The following is a 22,626-nucleotide window of genomic DNA, read 5'->3' on the forward strand; positions in this document are numbered from 1 at the left end:
ACCCGTTGGAAATGGAAAAAGGTTTGGGTAAGTCTTTTTTTTTTTTTTTCCCCTCAAAACTGGTGGAATTGGCATAACTGTTACAAAGAATGTTCTACTAGAACCCTCTGTTCTAAAAACAAAAATAAAGTGACTGAAAAGTGAGCCAAGAGGAGGCAGGCCTGGTGCAGAGTGAGTAATAATAGTACATGGTTTATACAGAGACTAAGAATACAAAAGAGCTTGTCCTGGTCAGATGATTCGCAATTCTGACTCGCTTGCCTGCTCGTGCCTGGAAGGTGCCAGCTTGGGTACCTGAACGAGCCACACAGGCACCCAGATGAGGAAGCATGTGAAGATGGTGTTCACCATCCCAGCTGCAGATTTCTACACCAGCCTTCCTTGAAGTCTAGTCCCCGGACCTGGAACAGCACCACCTGGGCACTTGTTAGAAATGCAAACCCTCAGGCCCATCCCAGACCTCCTGGGATTCTGCTCTATGGGCAAGTTTGAGAATCACTAGCCTGGATCAATGGCTAATAGCAGGGAAATATTCAAAAACAGTTAACTGGTCTGTGATTTTCTACTGTATAGCTATCATGAGAGAATTACAGTAAAAAATTAAATCAGGACTTCCCTGGTAGTCCCGTGGTAAAGAATCCGCCTGCCAATGCAGAGGACACAGGTTCAATCCCTGGTCCAGGAAGATCCCACATGCTGTGAAGCAGCTAAGCCCGAGCACCATGACTGCTGAAGCCTGCGTGCCTAGAGCCCCTGCTCTGCAACAAGAGAAGCCACCGCAAGAAGCAGCCTGCGCACCGCAACTAGAGAGTAACCCATGGGCAGCAACAAAGATCCAGCACAGTCCAAAAAATAATAAAGGTACATTTAAAAAAAAAGGTATAGAACACTTTAAAAAATTAAATCAGTCTTCTGGACTCTGCACAATCTAAGTTCAGAAAAAATATAGGCTATGAGATGAATTAGGAAAGCTTTCTCTATAGGCCTGTCACTGAATTTACATTTCTTTAAACTTTTAAATCCTAATCACAGCATCTGTCTTAAAGGTCATAGCAAGTAATGACTTGTTTGCAGAAATTTATTTCATTAGAGTTTCAGCACCAAGTGTAGGAATAAGATGTACCCAAAAGTCTTGCTTCCCTGGTGGCTCAGTGGTAAAGAATCCGCCTGCCAATGCAGGAGACAGGGGTTCGATCCCTGTTCCGGGAAGATCCCACATGCCGCCCAGCCACTAAGCCTGTGCCCCAGGGCTGCTGAGTCTGTGCTCTAAAGCCCGAGAACCCAAAATACTGAGCCCCCATGCCACAACTACTGAAGTCCGTGTGCTCTAGAACCCACGCTCTGCAACGAGAGAAGCCCCTGCAGTGAGAAGCCCCTGCGCTGCAACAGAGAGCGGCCTCCGCTCACAGCAGTGACGACCCAGCACAGCCAAAAATAAAGAAAAGTTTTGCATGCTCCAAGTATTGTCATAGTCCCAATGCATGAGATAGGCCCCAGTTTTTACGTATCTGTTATGGGGTGAACTGTGCTCCCCCCAATAAATTCATATGTTTAAGTCCTAACTCCCAGACTTTAAAGAGGTAGTAAGGTAAAATGAAGTCATTGAGACTATATGACTGGTGTCCTTATAAGAAGAGGAGATTAGGACACAGACGTGCACAGACGGAAGACCACGTGAGGACAGTCATCCACAAACCAAGAAGAGAGGCATCAGAAGAAACCAGTGCTGCCAAACCTTGACCTCAGACTTCTAGCCTTCAGAAGTGGGAGAAAAAAATTTGTTGCTGTTTCATCCACCCAGCCTGTGGCACTTTGTTAGGGCAGCATAGCAGACTAATAACGTTACCAAAAGACTTGTGATCAAATTGGGCCACACCTGGCCCTTCTGTTGTGGCAGGCGTTTGTGCTGTTCCAAATACTTCAGGCTTCCCTGGTGGCTCAGATGGTAAAGAATCCACCTGCAATGCAGGATACCTGGGTTTGATCCCTGGGTTGGGAAGATCCCCTGGAGGAGGTGGGCATGGCGACCCTCTCCAGTATTCTTGCCTAGAGAATCCCCATGGACAGAGGAGCCTGGAGGGCTACAATCCATGGGGTTGCAAAGAGTCGGACACGACTGAGCGACAAAGCAGGCATGCAAATACTTCGAGCTCCCCACCTCCTGGGGAACATAATGGTATTGTACTTCCCACCCTCTGAAGAAGTTAGGCACAGTCATGGAATGTGCTTTGGCCCATACAAGGTGAGCAGAAGTGAATGTCACTTCCAGTAGGAACTTCAGGAGCCTGAGGACAGTTGTCCTTGCTCTCTTTCCCCCTCAGCCCCATCAAGGAGCCGGCGCCTGAGGAAGCAGATATGGCAGCCCACTCCTGAAACCAGTAACATGGGCCGGGCTCCCAGCTAACCAGTAATGGACTTATATAGTGGGAACAATAAATAAACCTTTGCTATTTTAAGCCCTGAGATTACAGCATATTCATTATTGCAGTGTATCCTAGCCTCTCCCGACTGCTACATCAGCTTACTGACCATTTCAAATCTGAGTCATCTCACCAAATTCCAAACATGCAATTGTTTTGTTTACTTCAGATGATAGCAGTAGCCATCAAATCATTGATTTGGGGGACATTTGGATTTTTTTAATACCTAAAATATGCATGCTAGTAAGAGGGCACGGAGCTTCTTGTAGAAGGTGGGGAGATGTCTCTGAGGTTACCCCTGGAAAGAGACAGTTGGCAAGTCTCCCCACACTGAGGGGGCACAGCCAGAGTACAGCCTCCTGTGTTCCAAACCGGCAGTCCCCTCTGACTGTCATCTCCCTCGTCCCACACCAGGCGTTTTACATAGAAGAGATTGAAGTCAGTCGGTGGTGGAGCTGCAACTAGACCTCCTCCCCCCTCCCTCTCAGACCAGAGCCCTGTGCACTAGACCGTACTTACTAGTCCTGTAAGAATGAAAAAATAAGAATCTCATGCTAGCCAGCAACAGGACCTCCTAATCCTAAAACCTGGTCATAGTTCTGTTACCAATGAAAACCATTTCTGAAGAACATCTGTTTCCAAAACAAATATCCATACGATCCAACTTGTATGCTTTTTTCAGCCTCGGTGTACAGAAGATCTGAGGAACCTCCAAGAACAAATCCATTTCCAGTCACCAGGTCTTCCAGCTGTTTGCTTTACCCCAGGTGGCCCTACTGCTGCCCCTCGTTTGCTGGCTCAGGCCTCCTCTTCTGCCTGGACAGCCTGCCCCTTGATGTTCTCCCAACCTGCCGACTCTTCTAAACCCACCATAGATCCAGCCTGTCTTGAATGGTTTCCTGCCTTGAAGATCCACAAACTGCTTCATCACATTCCAAAGAACACCAACCCCTGTATGTAGACAGACGGTCTAGGAGACTGTCCTCTATGTATTACTCTATTACACTATTACAAGGTGATTTACTTCTCGGCGCTTTGTTCTGTTAGACTCATGCCCTGTAATGAACCCATGGAAAGAATGGTAAGGAGGGAAAGAAAAGCAGAACGTGGGACTTCTAACACACTGTCCTGTTATCTAGACTGCCGTGGGTGGGCAGAGGCCTTCCTCCATGGTATGCAGAGTTGATTTCCCTGATAACATATTCTGTGCAAGTTTGATTGGTGAACAGTGGTGCCATAAACAGAGTTTCATAGGTCACTTGCTCCAGGAAGTTATGGTATACAAATATTAACAACAGCTGGGGATTTTTCTTGGAAAAACATAAAATTCCAAGTATTGCTACCAGGGGGAAAAAAAAAAAACCAACTTCTAAATCCTTTATTTCACTCTGTAATGAATACAGCATCATGTAAACTTTACAGTTTGAAGCTTTATATATTTTTTGCTTGGAACATCAAAGCAGTCACAATTCATAATTTATTTCACATCACAGTTTACAGATCACCAAAATAGAATTTTAATTCATTCTCAGAACGGCAGACATCCTGTTTTAAGTGAGTGATGGAAAAACAAAATGCCATGCCAAGTTCACCAGAATACATATAATTGGTCTACGATGATGCTGTTTTCTTAACTTGAGTGACATGCCAAAAATGACGGCTTACTTTGGAAAACTGCAACATCCAATACATGCAGTACTGACCATGTTCATTTCATTAAAAAAAAAATCCATCTTTTGTCAGTTACATGTCAAACTCTCTTGTCAAATCTTTGCAAGAGAAGTTTTTTTCTCAAAGCTATACAATCTAAATTACTTTTAGTTTCATGGTGGGATTTTTAAGGAATTGTTTCCTGCCCACAGGTGAGTGGGGCAGAGAGTTTCCTCACAGTTCTATTCATCTGCTGAAGCTTGGCAATAACTCCATATCAAGAGTGGTCCAGCAAAGAGGCTGTCCACGCTGTGTGCTTTTGCTAACATCACTTTTGAGATCTACAGATAACCTGAATACAGGCTTTTGCTTCAGAAGCCACCAGTTTCTGGTTAGTCTAAATGCTACTCACAGTGTCCCAAGGCTTGAGTTCCTCCTGGACCAGAGTTGGCCCATGGGGACCTGAAGTCCACTCAGGCTCACTGAGATGTGGAAAGAAGTGCCCCTGTTACAGAGGTAAGGCTTTAAAACCTTCTCCTATGTGCTCCCTGTAGCCAGAATTAACTGCCACTTTCAGTAGTGGTGAGAGAGGCAGCCTGTCATTCTCCTCCAAAAACTTAATCTTTTAATACTAAAGACTGATTGGTTCTTTCAGTATTCTTCTCTTAAGATAATCCCAACTTCCCTAACCACAAAGTTGTGTTTTCTGGCCTTAATTAGCTTTGTTGCTGTAAGATAACCCCCTCCAGTCCATCTTGAGTCTCTCTGGTTACAGAGCCTACAGGATGGTGCTTGGAGAAAGAATGGGCCAGGGTTGAATGCTTCCCTTGACCCCTCTAAGGATGCCACCTTGGGCCAGTCACCTCTTTCTGGCCCCCAGTTTATCCCTCTAAATAGTAGGGATTAAATGAGATAATTCTGTTACAGAAACCATCCACCATTATGTTTGAAATACAACTCTCAAAAATGCTACTTTCTTTCCCCAAATCATTACTGTAGTGAAAGTCAGTTGTCTATAACTATGTGTCTAAAGTGATCATCACCAGCCACCAGTGGCTATGCATATTTAAATGAATCAAAATTAAATATGCTTTAAAATTCAGTTCTTCAACTACACTAATCCCATTTCAAGCATTAAATAGTCACCTGTAGCTTGTGGCTACCATACTGGACTGTGTAAACATAGAACGTTTTCATCAGAAAATTCTATTGGATAGTGTCGGTTACCTTATTCATTTGGATTTCAAGGCTTCCAAACATCCACATCAGTCTTTACCTAAACTATGTCATGGGAAATCTTTCCTTTGGTAACAGGAATAAATGCAAACCCTTTGTTTCCTATCACATCTCTTTTAGAAGAAAACTAGTCTCCAGTTGTGTATCTCAAAGAACTCAGCCTCACTGGATTCAGGCTGGAAATGCCCTCTCCTTATCCTCAGAAATTCAGAAAACAATAATTAGCTGTCCCACCGTAGCCTAGACCTGTGTCTAGGGTCATGGGCACTGTAGCCTCTGCCTTGTCCTTGAGAGTCTGGTGGGGTGTGGGCACAACCTGGAAAGCTCCAACCCTGCTCTTGTTCCCAAAGCAAAGTGCCCTCTCTGGGGACTCACTGCAGCCAGTATGAACCTCAGGTAGCTTATGAGCGCCTGTGTAGGACATGGTGAGTCCCCCCACGAGTCCCTGGCACCCTCAAGGGAGAAATGAGGAAGCCACAAGTCTAGGACAGCAGATGGAGTGACCCAGGCCTCTTTTCTTTCCACCACCAGCAAAGCATCTCCCTCCAGGGGTCTCAAGAGAGACACTGTGGACCACCGACACAGCATGGAAAACGTGAAGGTTTGCAGGGTGAACCCAAACAGAAGTGAAGAGGTCACCTGGAGCATACAAGATGCGAACCCAAAGAACCAGGTAAACTGAATTTTAAGCATTCCTAGTTTCAGGGCTGCAGATAAGGAGCATCTCGGTCACACCTGAATTGAACTATGATGAAGCAGCTTTTCGTAGTCAAGGATTGATTACCCATATTCTTCTTCCAATTCCACCAGCATTCACTGATACCAGGGAGAAGAAGAAAAAAAGAATATAGACTCAATTCCTGACTTGCCAGTAGCTCCAATAAAAGATAAGAATAAGAAGGCTAAAAGTAATAGCTAAGATTTTATTTAATGACCCAGCAGTTTTTAGACCCTGCTATCTCTCTACATCATTTGTGAAAATTTCTCAGCTGATTGCATTAGTTTCAAGATTACACCTCAATTTTTAAAGTAAATAATAATCACAATCCTGGCCGTTACTGTGAAGTGCCTCACGTGTGTGTAGATATCAGTGCCCAGGAGCCTCACTGACAACCCTGTGAGGGAGATGGCACCCCCAAGGCCCGGGGCGGGGCTGAAACCACCGGCCTCAGCTCACGCTGGTGCAGCTACTCCTCACAGCGGGCAGCCTGGCACCAAGTCGGAGCTCGGAGCCTCTGTGCTGTCTGCAAATGGAATAGAAACAACCAAGGACGTACAGTTTGAATAAGCCCCTCTTCCCCCAGCTCCCTTCCACTATTAGCAGCTCCTGACTGTCCTTCTAGAGACGGTCTGGGCGAATGTCAGGATCCAGAAAGGAGCAGCTGGGGTTTTACCTCACGTGCGTGTGTGTGCTAAGTCGCTTCAGTCGTGTGCAACTCTTTGTGGCCCCATAGCTCCCCATAACCTGCCAGGCTCCTCAGTCCATGGGATTTCCTAGGCAAGAATACTGGAGTGGGTTGCCATTTCCTACTCCAGGGGATCTTCCCAACTCAGGGATCCAACCTGTGTATTTACATCTCCTGCATTGGCAGGCGGGTCACTCGTGTATAAACTGGGGGTTTTCATCTTTACTAATCCCTGACGTCAACTTTGCTCCCCAAGCCTCCACGGGGAAGAAAACATTGTCATTAAGGATACTCGAGATACTCCACCCGCCCCAGCAGTGCTCCCGTGGATGCTACTCTGAGCCACGGCCTGGATTCCAGTCTCTATCTTAGGGGTTCCTTCTCTTCCCCAGGGTCTTTCCTCCCTCCCATTCCTCCTGAGCCTGCTCTTCTTACAGAAGCGCCTGAGGCGGTGCAGCTGACTGCCATCCAGCCTGGGAACAGAAACTTCTCCTGCTGGCCCCCATGGCTGGAGAGGTAGGGAGCTGTTGGGGGCGGGGGGGGGGGTGGTCTCCCTTCACCACCTGGTTTAGCCCAGTGTTGGTGGAATCTGCCAATACTGTCTTCTCAGGTTGGAGGGAGCTGGGGTGTTCCCTGGCCCGGCATGAGCAGAACCCCACGGGGCAGCCTTAGAGCTCCTTGGTTCCTGCCAGTAGTACCTGCCTCAGCAGTCCGTTAGGAATTTTTCAGCTGGGACAGCAAAATCATGCTTCAGTTGGCTTAAACAATAAAGTTGACTCACTGGTTCCTGTAACTGAAAGGTCTGGATAGGGCAGGCCTCAGGAAGATCATGAGCCAGCAGGTCAGTAATGTCTCAAGGACCTGGCTTCTTTCTCTGTCTCCTCTCTGCCTTCATCCCGACACCCACTTTCCTGTGGACGGCAAGATGGTGCCAACAGCTTCCAGGGTCATGGCTTCCTCCCAAAGTCACAGCAAGAGAGGGAAGAACATGGTGTCTTAGAAGAGCTTAGGAGCTCCTCTCCAAGACCCTTGTCAGCAGCTCCTCACGATTGATTCACTCTCTGTGCAGTCAGTTCGTTCAAGATGGCTGCTCTCCTGCTCTCCGTCCATCCCCTGCTTGACCAGTACCTGCTTCTCTCACATCACTATCTGGTCCCCTTAATCATAAGGCCCAACCAAGAACTGCCTGCGTGCTTGCCCCCTGTCCCAGCTGCTGGTGTCCCTGGTAACTGATGAGCCAACTTGATGTTCACTCCCCATGTAAACGTCAACCTCTTTTTTTCCCTCTTCCCCATAGCAAAGACTGCAGCCGTGTCCTGTCTGCCTTACGGGGTAGGGGTTGTCTCTCCAGGGCCTTTGGCTTCAGACTTCTAAGCTCTGCTATTTGATAAACCCTGACGTCTTGCTCTCTGTATTTAGGCTCTTCCTTCCATCTGATGGCTGGGCAGCTCCAAGGCTTGCAGGTCTGTAGGGTGCAGCCCAGCACATGCCCAAATAGGTCCCCGGGTCTATGCCGAAGCCCCCACAATGCCCAGGGGTGTGAGAGTGGAGTGAAGTGTGTTCAGCAGCACTGGGGAGGGGCAGAAAATGATGAAGATCAGAGAAGCATCACCCAGAGGAAGAGCCGTCCCTGCTGGGAGACCCCAGCCTTTTTTGTCCTTTTGCTTTTCTTCGATAGAAAAGGCGCTTTCCTCCGTTTCATTTGATAACGCATGGTTATGTTTATATAGTTTTTTTTAAACAAACAGTAGCATACAATTTGCCCTACCCTACACCTTGCTGTCTGTTAACCTTATACTTTGGAGATGGCTCAGTATCTACACGCTTGGATCTCATTCCTTAATGGTGGTAGAGTATCCCACTAGATGAGGTACCATAATTATCCAGCCATGGGACTTAAGATTTTTCCAGCTTTTACTCTTCATTGTTTCCTGAAATTTGTACTGATGCCTATGGTATGCCAGACACTGTTCTGGGGTGGAGAGCAGAAAATGAGACACTTGTAAAATGAATTTACAACCTACATAAGAGAGAAACATTCTCATACATCTCTGTGTACAAGTGTGGATGTATCATTTCTATAAGCTATAGAAGTAGAATTGCTGGGTCAGTGGGTACATGAATTGATAATTTTGATAGACATTACAGATAGCCTGGAAAAATATTATATCAATTTTTCTTCTGAATCTTTTCACTCAAATATATCAAAGTACATATATAATGATTTATACCATTATATTCACAAACCAAATTCTCCATTTATAAAAATGCTCACAATCACCCGAGCAATGATTAAGGAACTAGAAGAAGGGAATAGCAACCCACTCCAATATTCTTGCCTGGAGAATTCCATGGACAGAGAAGCCTGGAGGGCTACCATCCTTGGGGTTGCAAAGAGTTGGCCACGAATGAGCTAACACACACACACAAACATGACATGCGGGACACTCTTGGCTGGGGCGGGGTGGGGGGGGGGGGCACAGTCCCGCTGGCTGAGACTTTCCTCCCTGCCTGCAGGGAACCCTCCCACAACGCCAGGGAGACCAGGGCGGGATCAGCCCTGTGTCACAAGTTCAGGCCCTTTGGCGCACACAGTGTGCAGTTAACAACATCACCCACGCACACGGCATCTGGCAAGAAGGAACACCACACACACAGTGTAGGAACTTAGCGGAAAAAATATTAGTGATTCTTGTGACAGATCTCGGCCTGCAAGTGAAAACTGCTCAATCGTGTCTGACTCTTTGCGATCCTGTGGACCGTAGCCCACCAGGCTCCTCTGTCCATGGAATTTTCTAGACAAGACTACTGGAGTGGGTAGCCATTCCCTTCTCCAGGAGATATTCCCAACCCAGGGGTCAAACCTGAGTCTCCTGCATTTCAAGCAGATTCTTTACCATCTGAGCCACCAGAAGCCCCATTCCGTAGTATTTAAAGAACTTCTATAAATCAATTAGAAATTCATCAATCTCACAGATAAATGGACAAAGGACAAACACACAGTTCTCAATCAAAGGAATCCTCTCCTGTTCCAGAAAATCTGTTAATAAAGTGAATGCTGTAATTAACTTTTGAAACGTGTATTCCTGACCAACAATCTGGCCCAGGTGTAGTTACTACCACTGTTATAAACAGCTGACCTGGGAAGAGTTCTCCGTACTCAGGCAGCTACGCCTGTTCCCTTGTGTGACTATTTCTTCTCAGGCAAGAATACTAGAGTGGGTTGCCGTTCCCTTCTCCAGGGGATCTTCCCAGTGCAGGGATCAAGCCTGGAGCTGTGTCTGGAGCTGTGACAGCCATTCTGTAATCATGGAGCTACAGGTGAGTCTATGGACAAAAAGCCAAACAGCTGAGGAGAGCTGTGCAGAAGGCTGGAGAAAGGCTGAATCCTTCAAACCATCTGGGAGACCTCCCACTCCACACCACTGCAGAGTCACAACGTTGATGAGTTTTCCTGTTACTGTGGTTGAAAGCCGCCCAGCACCCACGGGGGGTGAAGCACTGAAATAAAATAAGGAGAATTTAGTCTTTATAAAACCTAGAAGTGATAACTTCTCAAGAAACCTACCATGATAACCCCTTGGAGAAGAAGATGCCTGGGTTCTAGGAAGATAATTATTTGTGTTAGGCTGCCTCTGAAGGCAAGAAACAGAACCTCCAGCTTCAATGAACATTAGAAACGAGCTCCAGGATCAGCTGATTTGGGTGCTCAAGGTCATCAGGAAGCTGGGCTCCTCCTGTCTCCTCTGCTCAGCCATTCTTCAGATGGGCTTCATCGCGAGACCTGGCAAGATGGGGGCGCCCTTACACCGGGCACACCCAGACACAATACACATGCTCTGCCCGGCTCCCCACTGTCCTGCAGACTCGGCATCGCTGTCTTCTCCTTGTCCTCTCCCTCCAGCCGCACCTGCTCGCTCTTCTTCACACATGCCGGAGGACCCCTGCCTCGGGGCCTCGCTCCTGCGGTCCCCTCTTCCTGCAGTGCTCTGGACATGTCCACCTGGCTCCCTCATCTCTCCTTCGGGTCCTTACTTGAATATCACTTTCTCAGCGAGGTCTGCTTTGACTGCGCTATTTAAAATGATAACCAACTACCTTTCAGGTCTACTCTTCCTCCACAGCATGTAACTGCCTCCAACAAAGGGTTCATTCCCTCGCCTCTCGGTCCCCCCTGCCTAGAAGATGTGCTGCAGGAGCATGGAGAATTATCAGATTGCCCCCTCCTCACTTCCCGCAGGGCCTAGCAGGGTGAGTGTTCGATGAATACCTTGGAGAAAAGACGGGCACGAGATGGACAATATCCAAACAAAGGAGTGGGGGAGGGAAGATGTTTCTACCCCTAACCCCACCAGGCTTCCCCCACGCATATCTTATCCAGATTCGTTTTATGTGGGGCGTCAACCAGTAACCAGCAAGGAGAAGGGGCTTTCTTTGGCTCCTCGGTGGGGATGGGGTCAGCGAGTGTTGGGGAGGAGTAGACCCCTGAACAGGTGGGAAAAAGGATGCTGGGAGTGCCTCTAATTCCGAGTTCGTCTCCTGGGCTTTCTGTCTGGGCTTAAGAACAAGGGCCATCTCGTTCCTTCACTGCCACGTGTCTAAAAAGAGTCGTCAACCCTTGCTGCCGCCACAGGGCTACAGCCCAATCCATGCCTCACTTCCCGGACTCTGGTTTCCACGCCCACCTGCACTCCACCACGGTTATCAACGTTTCCAAGTCCAGTGGGGCCTCTAGGTTCTTATCAGCTTACCACCGCAGCCCCCTCTCTGGCCCCAATTCTCTGGGTATCTGGCTCACGTCAAAGGCATTGGGCTGTAAGGACCCCCATCAATGCCAGCGTCACGGCCTGTTCTCCACCCGTTTCCAATTTCTTCTTCTGGGAAATAAGCTCCAAACCTTGAACAACTGAAGCAGGTTTGCTCTGAAACCCTGAGGGCTTCGAAATCACAGCAACCGCAGCCAGGAACCAGGTCCCCGAGCTAGGTTGTGGGCGCGGAGTGGCGCCGACCTGGCCGCGCTCCCTGGAGAGATGCTCCTTGTCCCCCTGCCCGCGCGGCCCCGGCCAGACATCCCCGCCCCGCGCCGCGGAGGCGCCGCCGCGTCCGGGTACCGAGCCGGGGCAGCTGGGGCTCGGGCGGAGCGGGGCGGGGCGGAGGGGCCCAAGGGTTGCGGGAAACGCCGAGAGGGACCCGGACGCCCTCCCGCGGGCCGCCCTGGGGGCGGAGGGGAGGGGCCCGCCCGGCCTTATTTCCTCAAGCGCCGCCGCCGCCCACCCGAAGCTCGGACCGGTCGAGCGGCGCGCCAACCCGCGTCCATGCAGCTCCGCAGGCAACCGCTTTCCGCTCCCCGGCCGGGGGACACGCGCCCCGCGGCCCAGCGGCTCGCGGGACCGCTGCTCTTGCTGCTCGCCCTCCAGGGGGCGGCGGCGTCCGGGGGGCCCGAGGACGCCGGCTGGCTCCAGGACGCGGAGCCCTCGAGCCGGCTCCTCTCGCAGGCGGCGCGCGCGGCGCTGCACTTCTTCAACTTCCGCGCCGCCTCGCCCAGCGCCCTTCAGGTGCTGGCGAACGTGCTGGACGGCCGCGCGTGGGTGAGTACGCGGGCGCGCGCGCCTGTGCTGGGGCTCTGCGGGCGGGAGCGCGAGGCGCCAGGTGCCGAGACGGCCCGGGACGGTTCCCGCGCGCCGCAGGGCCCGTCGGGGCGCAGAGTCCGCGGAAAGCTGACTTGTTCCTTCTGGCATTCACAAGGCCATAAAGAATGTTCACAGGGTAGCTCCCATGCCTGGAAACACGTACAAGGGGAAACTGAGGAGCAGGCCCCAAAGGCCAGGCTTGATCTTTCCAGAGTTGGTTGCTATGACGCGGTCACCGAATGCACGACCCACCAGTGGCTTGAGCGTCAGTTCTGGACAGGGTTTTTCAAAATCCAAGCCAGTTCCCACGCCGAACCGTGGACGTTCCCTTGTCAAATGCAGGCCGTCTTGCAAGGGTTTAAGATAATATTGCAGTTTACGCGTTGGCCTGGCCAGGAACCTTCGTAACCCTGGCGTCTGCTTTAACCTAATAAGAGTGAATGACCCAGGGCTGTTGTGTTTGTAAACCGAATGAATGAGAATTTGGCAGCTCGTTGTTCCGTTGCTGATTTCAAGGCTGTAGGTACCGTTCTGTGTCCGTGGAGCTACGTGGCTTTTTCCTGTAGAAGATGACGACGAAAGTTACAGAACTACAGTTTGTCCCCAAAGTAACGATGCTCTTTCCAGCAACCCCCCCCCCCCCAATATTCCAGAAAGCCTGTAGACTCAGCATCGAAGAATCTAGAGTTTAATGAAGAGGATAAAGAGAGAATTTTAAGGAGTGGCAGTAGAAGTTTTAAGATAGTTCTAGATGTGTTGGGGGTGTGAGAACGCCATTTGGAAGAGAACGCCTTGGTTCTTCAAAGACTTAACCCTGTACCTAGTTTGGCTAGATTTATTGACTGGTGAAAGCATTTCCCCCCTCCCCCCTAGAAAAAGGCAACCTGCGCTTGTCACTTGTAGCAGACCTTGCTGTCTCAAGGAGGTTCAGTTTAAGTACCCCCCCTACTTCCCCACAGAGAAGTGAGGGAACAGAGCTTGAGAACTTTCTATCAAACTGGAGAGTAGCCACGTCCCAGAGCCGAAACAGCACACCCCCCACCCGGAGATTTGCTCCCTGCTTATCAGTGGGAAGGATTCTCTACAGAAAGCCAACCTCAGATTTCTAAAGTGCACCAGGAATTTTTCAGTCCCAGAAATGTTTTTCTTCCTTCTAACCATTAAAGAATTAAATAATAAAATAATTTGCATTTTCATGCATTTAGCTATCCCCTTATTTTTATTTATATAATTTTAATTTTTAAAACCTTTTTATTTTATATTGGAGTGCTGCTTAATAGAGCTATGATAGTTTCAGATGAACAGCAGAGGGACTAAACCACACGTGTACATTTATCTGTTCTCCCCAAACTCTCCTCCCATCCAGGATGCCATATAACATTGAGCAGAGGTCCCTGTGCTATACAGTAGGACCTTGCTGGATACTCCCTTTAAAAAAAAATTTGTGTCATCTTTCACAAAATAAACTAGCTCTCAAAATCCGAGTGAAGGAAATTTTTCCTTTCTTATCCATAGAGCTCAGTTACTCTTTTCATCTGTCATAATATAATCCTGAATTTTAAAGGGATGCTCCTCTTTGGCCTAAAAAATCCCAGGGGTGTGGGGATAATCAATAAATTAGAGACAGATATGCATGAAAGGGAGTTAAATAGAAGAACCCAGAGCATTGACCCTAAGAAAGGATACATTCCTGTGATCTTCTGGTTTACCTTTACATTTCCTCCCAAAATGATTATAAATGTGTCAACACCAGGGAGCCAAGGAAGAGAACTTGGTGACTTTCAGGGCCACGACTCTCAAGAGACTAAAGTGGTTTCAGTTTCTATGGAAATTCAATGAAATTGCTTGATTGAAACTACTTGAATGAGAAGAGACCTGTAATGCAAGGAATTTCTGCTTCGATTACATGAGCAGTTGTATCATTGACAAGAGGTGGAAAATGATAGACTGTCAACTACTTTATCCAATCAGTGCATTAGTAGAGTAAGTGCTGAGTTGCTGCACGATGTCTTTCATTCCTTCAGGACTGACTCTGGGTTTAGCAGGTGGCTGGGTGGGTAAGAGAAGGGTAGCTGGTAGCATCCTTCTCCATCCTCTGGGTTATTGTGTCCCTTAGTAGATGAGAGACTGGGACCAACTCAGGGTTTTTCAAGCTAATGGCACACTGGTGAGTTATGACATCTATTTAGTGGTTGCAGTTGCTTTTTGTTTGTTTGTAATGAAACAGTTTGGAATACAAATTGTTTAGCGTGCATTACAGAGTAAAGGTAAGTAGTGCCTCAAAATATTTGCGAACATGTAGGAAATGGTTCATTACGAAGCATGCAGTTCTTGTGCATTTCAGTTGAAAAAAATTTGAAAGCCTGTGAGCCAGATGATTTTTAAGACCTCTTCCAGCTCTGAAATTTCTTTTTTTTTTTTTCATTTATTTTTATTAGTTGGAGGCTAATTACTTTACAATATTGTAGTGGTTTTTGTCATACATTGACATGAATCAGCCATGGATTTACATGTATTCCCTGTCCCGATCCCCCCTCCCACCTCCCTCTCTATCCGATCCCTCTGGGTCTTCCCAGTGCACCAGGCCCGAGCACTTGTCTCATGCATCCAACCTGGGCTGGTGATCTGTTTCACCCTAGATAATATACATGTTTCGATGCTGTTCTCTCGAAACATCCCACCCTCGCCTTCTCCCACAGAGTCCCAGAGTCTGTTCTGTACATCTGTGTCTCTTTTTCTGTTTTGCATATAGGGTTATCATTACCATCTTTCTAAATTCCATATATATGTGTTAGTATACTGTAGTGGTCTTTATCTTTCTGGCTTACTTCCCTCAATTCTAAGTGATTTTTTGGTTCTGGATGAATGCCTTATTTTAGGAACACTCTTGCCCTCTAGTGGTAAAATGCAGTAACAGCTATGGTAGTGAAAGTGTTAAGTCACCCAGTCCTGTCCCACTCTTTGCCTCCACATGGCTGTCTGTGGAATTCTCCAGGTAAGACTACTGGAGTGGGTTGACATTCCCTTCTCCACGGGATATTCCTGACCCAGGGATCAAACCTGGGTCTCCTGCATTGCAGGCAGATTCTTTACCGTCTGGCCACCCACTATGGTAGTAAATGCAAGGAAGTATTGAGATTCTCAAGTCAGAACTAGCTGGTGAAACCACTTGTGAGTATTCTGTTTTGTTTACTGCACAAGGAGAGATCGTAAGGGGAGAGTCATAGTGAGGGACACAGGCTTCCCTCACTGCTCCTGTCTGATGACCTCTTTTTCCCAACCATCCACCACCCTTCCATGACCAGAAGGCTACTGTTTCTCTGATGCCGCAGGCCCCAGAGCATGGAAGGTTGTGGTGTTGAGAGCTCCAGGGTACATAAGCCTGGATAAGCCTGCTCCCGACCACCTGGGGCTGTCCTTACAGTGAGGCAACTACGCTCAGGACACTTGTAAGACCTATGACCACTATCCCTGCCCCAAGCAGCTGGTGAGAAGCCAGCCTTTCCTTGCATTTAGAAAGACTGGTGAGATCTTTGTGTGCACAGACTTAAAAACAAAGGCAACCCATTTGAAATCAGCCCGTGTTTGGGGATTGCTCGGAGGACCAAGTCACAACCTGGTTGGAAACATTAATCAAAACAGTTGACCAAAGGTAAGGTAGGGGGGGTTTATGCCCAAACCTTAACTGCTTCAATTTAAACGAAAATCAGCAAATATAAAACTGCCATCTGTCTTTTGGTGTAGCGTGAAGGACATTAATTGGCACTCCTTGCTATCTTTCCAGCAAGAAGATCCACCCATAGTGGGCATCTGTGATTTTCGCTTTTGTTTACTTACAATGGCAGAAGCACTTGCAAAGAATACAGTTCACAATCCTCTCCTTTTACTTCTGACTTTTCTTGCCTAACCCTGACTCACTCATACCCAGTTAACCAGCAAGAGTTTTTGGAGACTTCATCAGTTCTTTTTACAGTATTTAACTTGGATTTTGTGGACTTATGTTTTTTTCTGCCTAGTCTTCACCAGTTTACTTAATTTTGCAGCTAGGTAATGGGGACACCTGAGACAGGCAAGTTTCAGAGCAAAACAGCTGACTTCTGTTGAGCATCCCTCCCCCTCCCCACAGGTGGGCTGGCCGCTGTGCCCCCCGCCCGCCGCAGGGTCTGTGGGCAGAACAAAGCCTGTCCACGGAGCCCACAGGCAGCTGGGAGAGCGCCTGGTATACCAAGAAAAAGCTTCTTCCTCTATCCCTTTTCGATCTATAAAGCACTTTAATACAACATAATTCATCTAATTACTGCTGTCCTTGAAATCTTCTCTCCATTAATGTCAATAATTCAGAGGTGATGGTTCACAAGAATAGAAAAGCAATGCATCAAGCAGACCATAGAAAAGAAAAACTGGAGAATGAAGAAGAAGGCTGCGGTGAATATGGAGGGAAAGGATATGTAATAAAACCCTAAAGTGAAAGAATCTCCACTTTCACACAAGGAGGGCTTCTCAGCGCTTTCATAGCCCTCAAGAAAGAACCACAGGGGGATAGCTATTGGCAGGATGACGGTGGTGCTCCTCAGCGCCCTCTGCTGTACTGATGAAACATAACAATCCAGAAACAGAGAAGAACAGTGATCTTCCAGGGCACTGCGCCTGCTGAAATGGCACGGGTGCCCCCCATGTCTCTGCCCACCTTCCCGCCCCCCCCACCAGTGCCCACCTGGCCTGCAGCCTCTGACTGCAGAGTTTGGGTCCAGCACCGAAGTGGAAAAGGCCCTGAGGTTGAACCTAGGCTTGGCCTTCCCGGCCTCGTCCTTGAGTCACCCGAGCCAGCTACAAGTGAGCTGGCAAGTAGGAATGCTTTTAAGCAGCTTGTAAGAAGTTGCTTTTGAATCACACACATTTTTTTTTTTTTTTTACCAGCCCAGAGCATTTTCACTCGTCTTGCCACACGGGGTGTCAGAGCCAAGGATGTGTGTGATCACAGAGGGTTAGTCTTGGCCCCAAATAAAGACCACTGCTGGCGGGTCATGAATTTAACCATGAGGAGTCTGGCTTGGTGGCATGATCTTTCTTGAATAACCTAGGTGGTTCTGCTGGAGACAGAATGTAAATAGCCCTAAAATGACTGATCTTAAAGAGACGCAGAATGTTAAATACACACACACACACACACACACACACACACACACACACATGTCTCCCAAATCCCACCCAACCCTTGATCTCAGAGCATCAGCATGAATCACCTAGAGATTCATTCACACTTCTGCAGGCTTGGTGTTTATTCGCCTTTGTGATGGTCCCCAGTTTAAGAGGTTTGCCCAGAGTTAGTCCCATAGTAGCAGGAGCACTTCTCCACCCTGGGTTATGTCTCTGGCCAGTAAAGTCGAGTTAGGAAAGAGTCTTGTTGTGTAGGAGATGATGTGTCTGAATCCAGACTGCCCCAAGGGAGGTGCCCACGCAGAACACTAGGAAGGATCACAAGTAATTTTGTATCTGTATGGATTTCACTGCTGTGACAAATGGTCACAATCTTTGTAGGAAAAAACAACTCCCACAAATTCATTCTCTGACCATTCTGGAGGTCAGAAGACTGAAATCAGTCTCACTGGGCTCAGATCTAGGTGTTGAAAGGGCTGTGTTTGCTCTGGGAATTTTAGGGGAGAATCCATTTCCTTGCCTTTTCCAGCTTCTAAAGGCTGCCTTCTCTCCTTGGCTCGCGCTCCATCCTCCATTTTCGTAGCCAGCAGGCAGCATCTGATGGTGACGCTGCCGTCTCCTTGTAAGGACCCATGTGAGCACACTGCCCCGCCTGGTTGAGCCAGGACACCCTGTCCAGCTCAGGGTCCTTAACCTGCTCGTACTGGCCACGTCCCCTCTGCCTTGTAACATGTTCAGAGGTTCAAGAGATTAGGATGTGGACCTCTTTGGGGGCCACTCCTCAGCCCAGCACACCCAGCTTCTGGGTGACTGTGAGCTGATGCAAGTCCTTGCCACCCTGCCAGACACGTGACCCTGCTGAAGAAAGGGCAGCTCTGGCCGACCTGTAGCCCCAGGAACCTCCTCACCCCCAGCACACCTGCCCGTCATGCTCTGTCTTGACTGGCACTTGACGGCAGGCCGCTTAGTGCTCTGGCCCTGCACGTGTCAGCTTGTACAGGGTGGGGGGCATCCCCTCTCTCTTTCCTCCGCTGCACTGGTGAAGGGACCTGCTGAAGACAGGAGGAAGAAGCGCCTTAGGGGGTGCTGATTTCCCCATCTTCAACCAAATGCTGAATAATCAAGTGTCGCTCAGTTCTATGTTGGCAAGAAGTTGAAAGTCTCCAAGTCTGATATTCTATGATTCTATACCCTTGAACTTTTCTGACTACAAACCCCAAAAGAAAGCTATTTTAATATGTAAAGCATAGTGATTAAGATATTAAAATTAGATGAAAACAAAGGCAGCTAGAAGGGTGTTGGGCCACTGGGTACCTAGAACAGGAGGCTGGGCCAGGTCCCCATTCCCAACCTGCCTACAACACCTCGAATCCCTCTCACAACCAGCCTTTCCTGAGGCCCACCTGGGCCAGAGGGGAAGCAGAGGGGAACACTGCCTCTGACCCCTCCCACTCCAGCTCTTTGGGGAGGGTCAAGAACCCATCCCCAGAGTTGGCCAAACAGATTAACACACAGTAGTCTGCCTGTCTCTGTCCACTACTCCTTAGCCTGATAGTGTCCAAGGCAGAGATCTCCTTCATCCCCACGGGATAGGGCCTGATCTGAAGGTCACTGACTTTTCGCCATACATTGCATTCGCCTTATCTGGCATTGCCCGAGAGAAGGAAAATGCAATGAAATAACTCCAGGGTGTAATGTAATATACTAATGTTCTCCCTGTCCGGAACAGAAGTGCAGCTCAGCAGTTTTTATCCACAGATGAGCTGTTTGTCTCCAACTAAGCCTGACTCATAAAACTAACTTTATAAAATGGAGAAGTTTGCTTTTCCTGGAATGGCATGACATTTATGTTTTCTTACCAAACGTGAAGGCTGGAGGGGACATTTAGAAGCCGAGTCTGTTAGGTCAGTGAAGCTCACTGTGCTTCCGAGGGGAGATCAGCATCAGCTTTGAGCTCTTGACAACTGGCCTGTCCCCATCACCCACCCCCTCGGTGTGGGAACATGAAGTTCAAGGCTATCACCGCCGACTCTAAGGCCACATGAGGGGACTGTGCCTAGAAACCAACGGCAGAGAGGAAAAACATGAGACAGTCTTTCCCTAAAACGTAGAGTTTTCTTTTTCTTTCTTTTTTTTTTTTGGCCACACTGCATGGCATGTAGGATCTTAGTTCCCCAACCAGGGGTCGAACCCACACCCCTTTCAGTGGAAGTGGGGATTCCTAACCATTGGACCGCCAGGGAATTTCCAAGGGTTTTCTTTGTAGCTATGAGTCTTGGGCAGAATCGTGTCTTTGGAGACTCCCAGAGTCACGGCATTTTCGCATTCCCTACAGCAGCTGGCAGCATTCTCTGGGTACCTGCCCTACTCCTCCATTTACCCACATTTTTGTTGGATTTGATTGAGTTTAAAGGGGATGTTAGGTTTTTAAAATGTGCTCTTAGAATAATAAATACCTATTTTCCATCCCTTATTAGGGTCCTCAGTTACACATTCAATACTCACACTCCACATTTCAGTGACTTTTAAACAAGCAAGCAGGCATTGTATAGTATCTAATATAATGATAGTCTGGACATGTGCTGGAGGAAACATCTTTGATCCCACTGACATGAAAACGAAAGCTTTGTATTTTACAGAAAACAGTTTTTTACTGAAAAATGAGACACAACTTAGTGGAGTCACTATTGGAACGTGTGATTTTTAACTTCTGGATATAAATTGTATTACATGGCCAAGTTGCTACCCATGGAGCAGGATGCAAAGGAGTGAATTTTCTTCAAAAACAATTTTAGGGACTTGCCTGGTGGTCTAGGGACTCCCCAGGTGGTGCTAGTGATAAGGAACCCACCTGCCAATGCAGGAGATGTAAGAGACTTGGGTTTGATCCTGTGTTAGAAAGATCCCCTGGAGAAGGAAATGGCAACCCACTCCAGTATTCTTGCCTGGAGAATCCCATAGAGGAGAATCCCATAGACAGAGGAGCCTGGCGGGCTACCGTCCTTAGGGTGGTAAAGAGTCAGACACGACTGAAGTGACTTAGCACACATGCATGCCCTGGTGGTCCAATGGAAAGACTCTGAGTTCCCAGTGCAGGGGACCCAGATTCAATCCTTGGTCAGGGAACTAGACTCTACATACAACAATAAAGATTGAAGATCCTACATGCTGCGACTAAAACCCAGTGCAGCCTAAATAAATAAATATATAAATAATAAAATAAACGTAGCTCCTTTAACCCTTAAGATAACCACAATCCATTAATTTCTTTTTAATCCAGACTACCTACTCCAAATATCCCTGCTTGAAAAACAGCACATCCCCTGAAAGAGAGGGTATACCTGTCCCCTGAACTTCATAAGGCATCGTGACCTGATTTGCCAGAGACCCCAGGTGGACCAGAATTTACGATAACACTCCTCCATTTCATTCAGTCTAATGATAGGAGACTCCTCAGGCCTTTGGAGAGAATTAATGGTCATGTCCTTCATCCCCTGCTCATCTGTCTTCTGGTGACCACCTCTAGTGTTTACTTCCTGTCCCTCCCTCTGAACTTCAGTGCCAGAGAGGAGTTCTCAAAGTGTGGTCCCTGGACCAGCAGCCACAGCATCCCCTGGAACTGGTGAAAATGCAGGGGCTTAGGCCCCACCCCCAGTTTACTGAATCAGAGCTGGAGTGGGGCCAGTGTCTTCATTAGCACGCCCTCCAGGAGATTCTGTTCCAGCTCAAGTTTGAGACCCATTGCTCTAGAATAAAGTCCCTGAAGACACCTTCTCTAATCTGGCCCCATCCATCATGGTAACCTGCACTCCAAGTATCCCCGTCACTAACTTGCTAGTCGCCCCAGCCTGGCTGCTCACCTCTCTTCCTTGTCCCGAGTGCCCTCACCCTCTCTCCCCCAGGTTGTCTCCATTCCCTCGTCCTCCTGGAGATTCCTGTTCATGTGCTGCTCTGGCTCAAGCTCCCACTTCAGCCTTGCCTGATGGGGTGCATCCAGGGCCTCCTTCCAGAGTCTTGGATGATCCTCACTTCGATACTTCCGTGGGTTATTGTGCCCACAAAAAAGCTGTGTTGAAGTCCTAACCCCTGCACCTGTGATTACAACCTTACTTGGAAATAACAGTCTTTGCAGATGTAATCAGGTTAAGATAAGGCTATATTGGGTTAGCATGGGCCCTAAATCCAGTGACTGATGACCTTATCAGAAGGTCATGTGAAGATACAGAGAGAACAATACCATTTAAAGACAGAGGCAGAGGCTGGAGTGATACAGCTGCAAGCCAAGAGCACCACGGTTTGCCTGCCACCACCAGAAACTCAGAGAGGCAAGAAGGGATTCTTTCCAGAGCCTCAGAGGGACTCGACAACACCTTGATTTTGGACTTCTAGCCTTCAGAGCTGTGGAAGAATTCATGTCTGTCCTGGGAAGGCACACAGTGTGTGGTACTGCACACAGCAGCCTTAGGAAACAACACACCCTGCCTGGCCGCCTGCCTTCCAGAAGGTCTTCAGCGCCTTGTCTCCAGGAAGCTCGGTTATGAGCACAGTCCAGCTGTCAGTCTCCCTGTCCCTCCCTCCCTTTCTCACACCTCACACGCACACACTTCCCACACACGCCCCAGGCAGCGTTCCTTCTGCCCTCTCTTGGAGGGCGTGACTGGGTCTGTCTGTGTGACCTCTGTGCTCTGCAAGCGAAGAACAGGGGTCTGGAGCCAGGCTTCACTGCTCCGTCCCTCTGGGACTTGGTGTAATTCCTTACCTTTGGGCAAGTGCCTCAGTTTCTTCATCCTTAAATGTGGATAAGGTCAGCATTCCCCGGAAAGGACTCTTGTGCTGGGATAAGTACTTCCCGGGCACTGTGTCAAGCCACGTGAAGCATGTAGTGAGAGTTCAATATATTTGACATGAATATTGTAGCTTTTATCATGATGCTGCCCAGTGGCTAGCAGGATGCTTTATACACAAGCCCTGAATAAATGCTCGACCTTGATTTGATAGGGATTTGAGGAGCATTTTTTTGTTTATAAAAAAATATCTAGTGAGCTGAGGGGCACTGTGAAGGTGTTCTCTGGTACACTATTAAACAGGACTTTTAGAGCGGCCTGTTTTTCCCAAGTGACTGCAAGT

At 48.2% G+C, this 22,626-nt stretch overlaps 1 protein-coding gene across 1 annotated transcript in view; it reads left to right on the forward strand.

The window, feature by feature from the left end:
• The first annotated feature begins 11,727 nt into the window (after positions 1 to 11,727).
• RARRES1 (retinoic acid receptor responder 1) overlaps positions 11,728 to 22,626 on the forward strand; it is a 42,220-nt gene continuing 31,321 nt past the window's right edge. Inside the window, exon 1 of the mRNA XM_043473899.1 lies at positions 11,728 to 12,300. Coding sequence (XP_043329834.1) covers positions 11,743 to 12,300 — 558 coding nt within the window. The 5' untranslated portion in view covers positions 11,728 to 11,742. The remainder of the gene's footprint in view (positions 12,301 to 22,626) is intronic.

This window comes from Cervus canadensis, chromosome 7 (assembly GCF_019320065.1).
Source record: "Cervus canadensis isolate Bull #8, Minnesota chromosome 7, ASM1932006v1, whole genome shotgun sequence".
Lineage (NCBI taxonomy): Eukaryota > Metazoa > Chordata > Mammalia > Artiodactyla > Cervidae > Cervus > Cervus canadensis.